Source organism: Gymnodraco acuticeps, unplaced genomic scaffold, assembly GCF_902827175.1.
Source record: "Gymnodraco acuticeps unplaced genomic scaffold, fGymAcu1.1, whole genome shotgun sequence".
Taxonomy (NCBI): domain Eukaryota; kingdom Metazoa; phylum Chordata; class Actinopteri; order Perciformes; family Bathydraconidae; genus Gymnodraco; species Gymnodraco acuticeps.
In genome coordinates this window covers 204,338-216,312 of record NW_022991045.1, presented here as the reverse complement: position 1 = coordinate 216,312, position 11,975 = coordinate 204,338, and the positions used below count along the sequence as shown (strand labels likewise).

General features: G+C 38.7%; 2 protein-coding genes across 5 annotated transcripts in view; one reads left to right on the top strand and one right to left on the bottom strand.

Annotated features, from left to right (window-relative positions):
- Window positions 1-281: 281 nt before the first annotated feature.
- On the top strand, window positions 282-5,243 carry LOC117559835 (arylamine N-acetyltransferase, pineal gland isozyme NAT-10-like). Its single transcript, XM_034236531.1, has 3 exons — window positions 282-607; window positions 1,941-2,149; window positions 4,736-5,243. Exons 1-3 carry the CDS (start codon window positions 341-343, stop codon window positions 5,127-5,129), a joined length of 870 nt encoding a protein of 289 aa, XP_034092422.1. The 5' UTR covers window positions 282-340; the 3' UTR covers window positions 5,130-5,243.
- Window positions 5,244-6,463: 1,220 nt separating this feature from the next.
- The window catches only part of LOC117559836 (E3 ubiquitin-protein ligase MARCHF6), a 29,719-nt gene continuing 24,207 nt past the window's right edge, over window positions 6,464-11,975 (bottom strand). For all 4 annotated transcript variants that reach the window (XM_034236535.1, XM_034236536.1, XM_034236532.1 and 1 more), the window contains exons 23-25: window positions 11,621-11,753; window positions 8,367-8,502; window positions 6,464-7,347 (exon numbers count right to left, since the gene is read on the bottom strand). In XM_034236535.1, coding sequence (XP_034092426.1) covers window positions 7,260-7,347; window positions 8,367-8,502; window positions 11,621-11,753 — 357 coding nt within the window. In that variant the 3' untranslated portion in view covers window positions 6,464-7,259. The remainder of the gene's footprint in view (window positions 7,348-8,366; window positions 8,503-11,620; window positions 11,754-11,975) is intronic.

Sequence of the window (11,975 nt, the reverse complement as noted above, 5' to 3'; positions counted from 1 at the left end):
CTGGGAAAAACACGAGTTCATTGTTTATAAAAAGGAGTTTTTACAACTTCTGGTTTGTTACCCAAAAAAACCACTACAAAAATACTACTTATGGGTTTCATATTAACATATTTTAATTCTATTTGCATGAAGTAATTTCATATGCTTAAATCTGACTTTAGGGGTTAATTTACTGTAAGCCTGCCCTCGGGTCAGCACCAGGAAGCAAAAATAAACCTTTAGACTCTGAGGTGGACAATAAAGATTAACTGATTGTAGACAAGACAAAGGACACATGGACCGCAATTGTAGGCGAAGAAGTTGACGCTAAAAGTAAAAGTAATCTCCCTTAATCCGTAAAATGACTTCTGTTGACATGCATGTGGACGCTTATTTGTCTCGCATCGGGTTCTCTGGTTCCCCCTCGCGCAGCCTGCACGTGCTGCGGTCGGTGCACACCTGTCACCTGCTGTCCGTGCCCTTTGAGAACCTGACGGTGCACAGCGGGGGGCGCGTGCAGCTGGACCCGCCTCACCTGTATGAGAAGCTCGTGCTGCAGCGCAGTGGGGGGTTCTGCTACGAGAATAACTCCCTGTTTGCATGGCTGCTGACCCAGATGGGCTTCCAGGTGAAGTAGTGGAGTACAAATACTTCGTTTCTGTGCTTAAGTACATTTTTCTGGTATCAGTAGCCTACTTTACTCAACTACTTATTTTTCTGACGACTTTTTACTTTCACTTCTTACATGTTGAACCCAAATACCTGTACTTTCTACTTCTCTCATGTTGAACCCAAATACCTGTACTTTCTACTTCTTACATGTTGAACACAAACACCTGTACTTTCTACTTCTTACATGTTGAACACAAATACCTGTACTTTCTACTTCTTACATGTTGAACACAATACCCTGTACTTTCTACTTCTACATGTGAACCACAAATACTGTACTTCTCTTCTTACATGTTGAACACAAATACCTGTACTTTCTACTTCTTACATGTTGACACAAATTACCTGTACTTTCTACTTCTTACCATGTTGAACTCAAATACCTGTACTTTCTACTTCTTACATGTTGAAACCCAAATACCTGTACTTCTACTTCTTACATGTTGAACTCAAATACCTGTACTTTCTACTTCTTACATGTTGAACACAAATACCCTGTACTTTCTACTTTCTTACATGTTGAACTCAAATACCTGTACTTTCTACTTCTTACATGTTGAACTCAAATACCTGTACTTTCTACTTCTTACATGTTGAACCAAATACCTTGTACTTTCTACTTCTTACATGTGAAAACACAAATATCCTTGTCCTTTCTACTTCTTACATGTTGAACTCAAATACCTGTACTTTCTACTTCTTACATGTTGAACTCAAATACCTGTACTTTCTACTTCTTATATGTTGAACCACAAATACCTGTACTTTCTACTTCTTACATGTTGAACCCAAAATACCTGTACTTTCTACTCTTACATGTTGAACTCACTTCTTACATGTTGAACTCAAATACCTGTACTTTCTACTTCTCTCATTTCCCAAACAGCTGGTTCCTTTAGTCTGAATGTGTGTTTGATGCGTGATCATTATTCTTTAGAGTCATTGCGTGCCTATTGATTTGAACACGATCCGTGTATCCATCATTTCCTGGTCTTCTCTAAAGAAGAGGGACCAATGGAAACGTTGTCATGTTGCCGTTGTTCAGCATGGAAACATTCATTAGCTAACAATGACATTATTGATCTATTAATATAAAGGGAGGTCAGGTACTCTTTAAAACAGCTGCTAGTTATGGGTACTTTTTACTGAAGTACATTTAAAAGCCTCTTTACTTTTACTTGAGTAAAGAAGTTTAGTCAGTACTTCTACCTTTACCAGAGTATTTTTAAACACGAGTATCTGTACTTCTACTTGAGTAAAAGATGTGTGTACTTTTGCCATCTCTCCAGGTGACCCTGCTCTCCGCCCAGGTGAAGAACAAAACGACGGGCTTCTACGGGCCTCCTTTTGACCACCTGGTTGTCATGGTGACCCTGGACGGGCAGCACTGGCTCTGTGATGTTGGGTTTGGGGGCCCGGGCTTCAGGACCCCCCTCTCGTTGGACACCAGGGGCCCCCAGGAGCAGGGACACAGAGTGTACCGCATCACAGAGCAGAGGTGGGAAGGGACTGAGTACCTTTAAGTTTAAAGGCTTTTATTGTCGTATAGCTACAGTGTAGACATGTCAATGAAAATCTTAGGTCACAGACTCCTCCAAGAGCAACACAATAAAACAGATACAATTGTTAAAATTGTGAAATAATAGGGAAAAAAGACAGAGTTGGAGAGGAGCCAAAGACATGGCAGCCATCATCATATCAAAACTGGTAAAGGTGCAGCTAAAAAACTAGCTGCACCTTTACCAGTTTTGATAAAGACTTTAATGCATCAATAATTACAATCAGAGCATATAATGTATATCATCCTGAAATGGGTCAATCTATATAATAAGTACTTTTACTTACTTTTGGTACTTTAAGTATATTTTGATGCTATTATTTTTTTAACTTTTACTTGAGTAACATTTTGAATGCAGGACTTTTACTTGTAACAGAGTATTCTACAATCTGGTCCTTCTACTTTTACTTAAAGCTCTCCCATTATACTGTTAGTCATCAATATATCACAGGTCTCAGATATATACAGAACCTGTCTCTGATTGGCTGAAACACCAAACAGATCATTGCAGCATTACCCATAATCCCCTCTGTTTCAGCCCTGTTTCCAAAGTGCTGATTCTCTGTCTGTTACTTTAGATGAAAATAAGGAGCCCCTCCCCACGCCCCTCTGAGAGACATTTGGTTACAAAGAACTCAATGGTGCTCTAGGAGGAGATCCAGGTGATAAGGGGGGGGGAGGGGGTTACCTTGGTTGGTGATTGGCTAATGGTTACCAGTGGCAAACCGTGTCTATCACAACTGGACCTTCTGTAGACACACACACACACACACACCCCCCCCCCCCGCCCCCCCAAACTGTCAATCCAAACGCTCTCATTCAGTGTGAGGGCCAGGGCATTCTATCAAGGATGTAGAATACCTTGTTGAAGGATATTCTACCCAGAGACCCAGAAAAATATCTGATTATTTGCATTTTTTTTCTAACACAAAACCACGGAAATGCGTAGTGCATGGACCGAGAAGAACAAACCAATCAACGTAACACCATATTACAGATCAACAACACAGATACCATTCTCATTTATTCATTTTATTTACATTTTATTTATATAATTAAATCGATTTTTTGTTTGTTTTATCTGAGTGTTCCAGGGTATTCTCTGAATACCTTGAAGGCCCTGACGGTTCACCACTGATGGTTACACAAGCCAAAAAATCGTTATGACATCATAAAGTGGCCAAAATCTGATCAGCTCATTTTCAGACAGGTTTTTATAGAAATGGATCAAAAAGAGAGAGAATCTTTTGTTCCTGAAACTTTCAGAGACATGAAGAAAAGGGGACACATGTTGATGTAGAAGAGACATGAAGAAGAGGGGACACATGATGATGTAGAAGAGACATGAAGAAGAGGGGACACATGTTGATGTAGAAGAGACATGGAGAAGAGGGGACACATGCTGATGTAGAAGAGACATGTAGAAGAGGGGACACATGATGATGTAGAAGAGACATGAAGAAGAGGGGACACATGTTGATGTAGAAGAGACATGGAGAAGAGGGGACACATGCTGATGTAGAAGAGACATGAAGAAGAGGGGACACATGTTGATGTAGAAGAGACATGAAGAAGAGGGGACACATGATGATGTAGAAGAGACATGAAGAAGAGGGGACACATGTTGATTGTAGAAGAGGACATGGAGAAGAGGGGGACACATGCTGATGTAGAAGAGACATGAAGAAGAGGGGACACATGTTGATGTAGAAGAGACATGAAGAAGAGGGGACACATGTTGATGTAGAAGAGGACTGAAGAAGAGGGGACACATGTTGATGTAGAAGAGACATGAAGAAGAGGGGACACATGATGATGTAGAAGAGACATGAAGAAGAGGGGACACATGTTGATGTAGAAGAGACATGAAGAAGAGGGGACACATGATTGATGAAGAAGAGACATGGAAGAAGAGGGGACACATGTTGATGTAGAAGAGACATGAAGAAGAGGGGACACATGTTGATGTAGAAGAGACATGAAGAAGAGGGGACACATGTTGATGTAGAAGAGACATGAAGAAGAGGGGACACATGTTGATGTAGAAGAGACATGAAGAAGAGGGGACACATGTTGATGTAGAAGAGACATGAAGAAGAGGGGACACATGTTGATGTAAGAAGAGACATGAGAAGAGGGGACACATGTTGATGTAGAAGAGACATGAAGAAGAGGGGGACACATGTTGATGTAGAAGAGACATGAAGAAGATGGGGACACATGTTGATGTGGAAGAGACATGAAGAAGAGGGGATACATGTTGATGTAGAAGAGACATGAAGAAGAGGGGATACATGTTGATGTAGAAGAGACATGAAGAAGAGGGGACACGTGTTGATGTAGAAGAGACATGAAGGAGAGGGGACACATGTTGATGTAGAAGAGACATGAAGGAGAGGGGACACATGTTGATGTAGAAGAGACATGAAGGAGAGGGGACACATGTTGATGTAGAAGAGACGTGAACAAGTGGATTTAGCATAATAGGTGACCTTTAAATACAAGCTCTGTTCTCCCACCTGTCAGGAATGAAAGTTCAGGGATGCTCTTCCTGGAGTGGCAGCAGGAGGAGAACAGAGGAGAAGATGGAGACTGGACGGAGATCTACAAGTTAACCCTGGACCCTCGTCGCATGGAGGACTACGCCGAGATGTGTCAGTTCCACCAGAGCTCTCCATGCTCTCTCTTCTTCTGCAAGTCCCTGTGCACCATCCTCACCCCCGAGGGGAGGCTCACCTACATCGGCCGCAGACTGACCACCACCACGTTCCCAAAAGAGGGGTCTGTGCTGGAGACCTCCACCAGGGATCTGCAGGACGACGAGATACCCGGCGTTCTCAAGGACAAGTTTGGAATTGTGCTCAAATCTCCGCTCATACCAAAGGATGAGCCGATGACACCACTTCCAGTCATCTATTGATCTTCTTTACACCTTCATATATGGGTGGATTATGAGCAGACATGCAAAAGGCATCTCCTTTGTGTCTCTGTGTAGTCATTCTGTGTCTCTATTAAGTATATCCATGTATGTGTGTGTCTCTATTAAGTATATCCATGTATGTGTGTGTCTCTATTAAGTATATCCATGTATATGTGTGTCTCTATTAAGTATATCCATGTATATGTGTGTCTCTATTAAGTATATCCATGTATATGTGTGTCTCTATTAAGTATATCCATGTATATGTGTGTCTCTATTAAGTATATCCATGTATATGTGTGTCTCTATTAAGTATATCCATGTATATGTGTGTCTCTATTAAGTAATCCATGTATATGTGTGTCTCTATTAAGTATATCCATGTATATGTGTGTCTCTATTAAGTATAATCCATGTATATGTGTGTCTCTATTAAGTATATCCATGTATATGTGTGTCTCTATTAAGTATATCCATGTATATGTGTGTCTCTATTAAGTATATCCATGTATATGTGTGTCTCTATTAAGTATATCCATGTATATGTGTGTCTCTATTAAGTATATCCATGTATATGTGTGTCTCTATTAAGTATATCCATGTATATGTGTGTCTCTATTAAGTATATCCATGTATATGTGTGTCTCTATTAAGTATATCCATGTATATGTGTGTCTCGATTAAGTATAATCCATGTTATGTGTGTCTCTAGTTAAGTATATCCATGTATATGTGTGTCTCTATTAAGTATATGTATATGTTTGTCTCTATTAAGTATATCCATGATATGTGTGTCTCTATTAAGTATATCCATTATGTGTGTCTCTATTAAGTATATCCATGTATATGTGTGTCTCTATTAAGTATATCCATGTATATGTGTGTCTCTTTTAAGTATATCCATGTATATGTGTGTCTCTATTAAGTATATCCATGTATATGTGTGTCTCTATTAAGTATATCCATGTATATGTGTGTCTCTATTAAGTATATCCATGTATATGTGTAGTCATTCTGTGTCTCTTTTATGTCTTGTTTCTTTGTAATTGCTTTGCCCCTTTTTGTGGTCGTTGCAAGCATCTATGCAACTGTTTACTCAGCCTGTGTAGTTATTTGGATCCCTTTGTACTATATTTGTGTCTCTTTGAAGTCGTTTGGCTTCTTTGAGGTTATTTTTAGTCACTTCCTGGTTGGTACTATGGGTGTAAATCACAAGTTTCATCACAAAACAGAATGATAACAACACATATGCTGATTTCACAGTCTGCCATGATACAATTTAGATTCAGGTGCCCATTTAACACATTTCCATCATGTCACAAAAGCAACTAACATTTGATTTGACAATTTTATTACAGGGCACTAGCAGACAAAAAAACCCCGATCTTTCAGTTAGGCGGTGCACTTGGACGGATATGGAGACACAGACGTGCCATGGAAATCTTAAAGTAAAGGTGATGATATGTATCTGTTTCCACTTCAATATGAGTCTATTGAATTCATAATCATCGAATTGTAACACCCCTAGTTGGTACGTGTCGCTTTGAGTGGTATTTTATAGAAAAACGTAGGTGAAAAATCTTGTCATTGAGATCTGTCTTTGTTTCATACAAGTTTTTTAACTTTCATGTTTAAATACAAAACTTCCACACCCAAATCAACCAGTTACAAAACATCCACATTATGCAGTCCCTCGTCTTTAAACACATGCGACAAGAGCAGATCAATTGTCAGTTTGATTTAATAAATTATACATACACTTTTAAGATATACAATGGTCATTGCATTATTCCATATCCGTCTTTCTTTTTTTTTTTAAGACAAAGTCTGCGTTCAAAGTATTTACACATGTACAATTATCAGGCAGCACTTTACAAAGCAAGGCATGAACGACAATGCAGATGTTGAGCTTCAAATCAAACTGCTACCCATCACCCTCATGGGGGGTTTCTCAGCTGTCCCATGATTATAATACATCTTCCCGTCCCTCGAGGGGGAACTCAAGAACGATATCCATCAGATCCACAGATTGAGGTCCACGGACTGAGGGGAAAATCTAAATGAAGGGTGAGGTACAGGAGACAGGATGTACGCAGGGTGCAAACATGTGGCAACGAGTGACACAAACATCTACTCTGCGACGGGGATGGGGGGGGGCGCCGAGGCCGCTCTGCCAGATTTACGCTCGTAGTTGACAAGCCTCTGACCAACCAGGTACCTGTGGAGAGGAGGGTCACCGTTATAATCACCTTTAAATTACAAACGGTGTCTACAGGTGTGTCGACGCTAAACGACCCTGTAAAACTTACTAGTCTAAAATACCCTTTATACATCCCTCCCGTACTTATGTTTATATAATATTGTAGATTCAACATGTATATTTCTGTATATATGTCTTTTATGCTGCTGCAACACAAACATTTCCCACATTGGGATCAATAAAGTACTTCTGATCTTATCTCTTATGTTATAAAGTCACATTTTTATAACAATTAATAATGATAAGGCCATTTTATGTGATTACTTTTAGGGGTCATTGTTGGCTTAAAATAGAGTGAGAATATGATAATGTTTCAATCTTTGGGAATTAAAATAGATCAGATCAGAATAGGGCTGCTCAATTAATCACGATTCCGATTATGGCTTGCAACGATTACGAAAACGTAATCGAAATAAAACGATTATTTTTTTATTATTATTGTTACTTTTCTTTCAGTTGAATTATACTTTAAGTTCAGGGAAATCAACTGTTAAAAACATACTGGCAAAAAAGATTTCTCCAATAAATGGATGTTTTCAAAGTCAATGAATAATCGCATTTAAATTATTGACCCAAATAATCGAGATTATGATTTTTGCCATAATCGAGCAGCCCTAGATCAGAAGTACTTTATTGATCCCAATGTTGCAGCTTCATACAAAGACATGGCATCGAACAATACAAATTAAAAGACTAGAAATAAACAAGAAAGTAGAAAATATACATGTTGAATTTACAAATTAACAATAACAAGATATAAAGCAAGTTATTATATATACATTAGTATGTGAGGGATGGAATATTAAATATTAAACTGAATATATAGATGTAAAATGTGATAACGTATTATGAAATGCTTTTTTCATTATTGTTATTAAGCATATTTGTTATGTTTGCTAAAAACTATAATTATACAGTGCTACAAGAAGATCATAACGCATTATAAGTATGTTTAAGATAATATAAAAGACGCTCACTTGTCGTTCTTGATGTGTTCATAGAGGCGTTTGAACTGTCGGATCTGGAAGGACAGGATGCCGATGAGCGAGACGATCATCAGGAGGAACGGGTAGATTCTCCTCTGCATCAGGATCTCCATCTCTGGGGTCACTCCTGCAAAACACATGAGCAATGCTTAGTTACAAATGTATCAGTGAACAGCCCATTAGCTAACACTGTAGACCAGGGATGGGCAAATGGCGGCCCCCACCTCCTCTTTTTGCGGCCCTCAGATTAATTTATAAAGAACGTAATTAATTAAAAAAAATTATTAAATGTTGTTATTGTTTTACTTGTAGTACTGATACCGTCCACTAGACTCCTAGTTACGTCGCGAGCTGCGTACGTGATTTTGTCTGGCAGCCAAATACCGCAAAATAATCGGTATTTAGTTACAAGTTACTGCTTGTAATTATGCCGTTACAAACTTAAAGGTTGTTTTTATCATCTGAATTTGGCGAAAGAAGTTTAATATTCTAAAAACCAAGACTTTGTTTATTTGAAATCAGATGAAAACAAACTGTCACGGACCCTGCCGTGTTATCTAGGATTACTATACGCCTTTCATTCATAAATTCAGCGGAGGGGGAGCGGTGCTGAGGAACAGAGTGCGGGCTGACAGGGGTCTGTGTTGACACTCCCCTTATTGTGTCTTAGGTTCAAGTTAGACAACTAATGTCTGGGGTAGTGTTCATGACTTCATGGTTAAGTCATCTTAATGGTTAATCTCAATGCACACATATTTTCCGTGCTTTCCAATAGTTTAAAAATAGTTTTATTCCACTGTTTAATAACCTGTTCAATACAAACATGCCACTTGTAAACATTAAATAACATTTCTGATATTTGCTTAGTGAGCTTCTTAGAGGATGTTCCCTGAGAGATTGTAAAATGTCAATGAAGATGTCAGACTTAATTTGTTAATAATTACATACAATACATGGAATTTGTGTGTGTGTGCATTCCAAGTAAGCCGCGGCCCCCTGGTGGCCAGTAAATACATTCTGTGGCCCCCACCACCATCCAAGTTGCCCACCCCTGCTGTAGACACTGCAACAGTCATCTGGATAAGGAACACGATAGTATCCAATCCAACATTTAAAAAGTGTTGACCAAAGTGCTGTACATCAATAAATATATATAAAAAAGCAGCATAAATAGATTTAGACAAAACCAATATGACAAAAAGAAACGCACGAGACAATAAAACCAAACTTATAGCCACAGACATGATGTAAAAACATTTTAAAACACAACAAAATAGAACACTCCAATTTAGAAAACACAGACTGATACGTCTTATACGTGGTCTGCAAAAGCACGGGAGAACAAGTAGGAGCCTCCTGGAGAAACCTCTGTAATGTGGATTTACTTTGCAATTCAAGGCACATTCACAGCAGGATTCATCGAGTGGAAACTGTCGCAGGTTACTCATATAGTTTCCAAAAGAAGGCGTACCTATTTCTGTAAACCAAGAGTTCTCTACATAAAGTGTTCGCAGAGAAGAGTGTCATGGAACCTGGGATTATTTAAAGACCAAGGGGACAGAAAATGCAATGCAATATTGTGTCAGGTCAGAGGTCAACTACGCATGCAGTTTTGAGCAGCAGATTCTTAGTATCGAGGGCATTACTCTATCGACCCCTTTGTTGCAAGCTAATGCGTCTCTTATACTGTATATATATATATATATGTGATTTCAACCAACTCTGTGTCTGCGTTTTATTGATTCCTCTTTGTTTTATTCTTTAATGTTGAGTGTTACAATCGGATCCGTGACAAAAGCCTTAAACCCAGAAGGTGGAATAAACAAACTAATAACCAGAGGTGGGAAGTAGTGGAGTACAAATACTTCATTACTGTGGTATCAGTACTTTACTCCACTACGACGACTTTTTACTTTTACTTCTTACACTTTGAACTCAAATACCTGAACTTTCTACTTCTTACATGTTGAACTCAAATACCTGTACTTTCTACTTCTCACATGTTGAACACAAATACCTGAACTTTCTACTTCTCACATGTTGAACACAAATACCTGTACTTTCTACTTCTTACACTTTGAACACAAATACCTGTACTTTCTACTTCTTACACTTTGAACACAAATACCTGTACTTTCTACTTCTTACACTTTGAACCCAAATACCTGTACTTTCTACTTCTTACATGTTGAACTCAAATACCTGTACTTTCTACTTCTTACATGTTGAACCCAAATACCTGTACTTTCTACTTCTTACATGTTGAACCCAAATACCTGTACTTTCTACTTCTTACATGTTGAACACAAATACCTGTACTTTCTACTTCTCACATGTTGAACTCAAATACCTGTACTTTCTACTTCTTACATGTTGAACTCAAATACCTGTACTTTCTACTTCTCACATGTTGAACACAAATACCTGTACTTTCTACTTCTTACATGTTGAACCCAAATACCTGTACTTTCTACTTCTTACATGTTGAACACAAATACCTGTACTTCCTACTTCTTACATGTTGAACCCAAATACCTGTACTTTCTACTTCTCACATGTTGAACTCAAATACCTGTACTTTCTACTTCTTACATGTTGAACTCAAATACCTGTACTTTCTACTTCTTACATGTTGAACACAAATACCTGTACTTTCTACTTCTTACATGTTGAACTCAAATACCTGTACTTTCTACTTCTTACATGTTGAACTCAAATACCTGTACTTTCTACTTCTCACATGTTGAACTCAAATACCTGTACTTTCTACTTCTCTCATTTCCCAAACAGCTGGTTCCTTTAGTCTGAATGTGTGTTTGATGCGTGATCATTATTCTTTAGAGTCATTGCGTGCCTATTGATTTGAACACGATCCGTGTATCCATCATTTCCTGGTCTTCTCTAAAGAAGAGGGACCAATGGAAACGTTGTCATGTTGCCGTTGTTCAGCATGGAAACATTCATTAGCTAACAATGACATTATTGTTCTATTAATATAAAGGGAGGTCAGGTACTCTTTAAAGCAGCTGCTAGTTATGGGTACTTTTTACTGAAGTACATTTCAAAGCCTCTTTACTTTCACTTGAGTAAAGAAGTTTAGTCAGTACTTCTACTTTTACCTGAGTATTTTTAAAAACACGAGTATCTGTACTTCTACTTGAGTAAAGGATGTGTGTACTTTTGCCATCTCTGCTAATAACATCTGAAATAAATACACGTTCTAATTGGTTCCTTTGTACACTCACCCACAGCAGGAACCACCCCCGCAGCGATCACATACGGCACACACAGCGACAGCAGCAGCACGGAGATGACCGGAGCCGCCAGTTTACGGATGATGAACTGCAGGTCGATGTTACGAATCCCATTGGCATAAACCTGAAGAGACGGGACACTTCATTGCAATGTGGCGGCTCAATGTCCAGTTACGTTTGAGAGGCTAAGCTGGGCTATAAGCCGGGCTATAAGCTTGGCTATAAGCTGCGACACGTTTTCGATGAGAAAGTCCATACTGAAGTAAGATAGTTTGAAGATATTTAATAAACAAAATCAAAACACTATAACTTAAACGCAGGGGTGTCAAACTCAATTTCATTACAT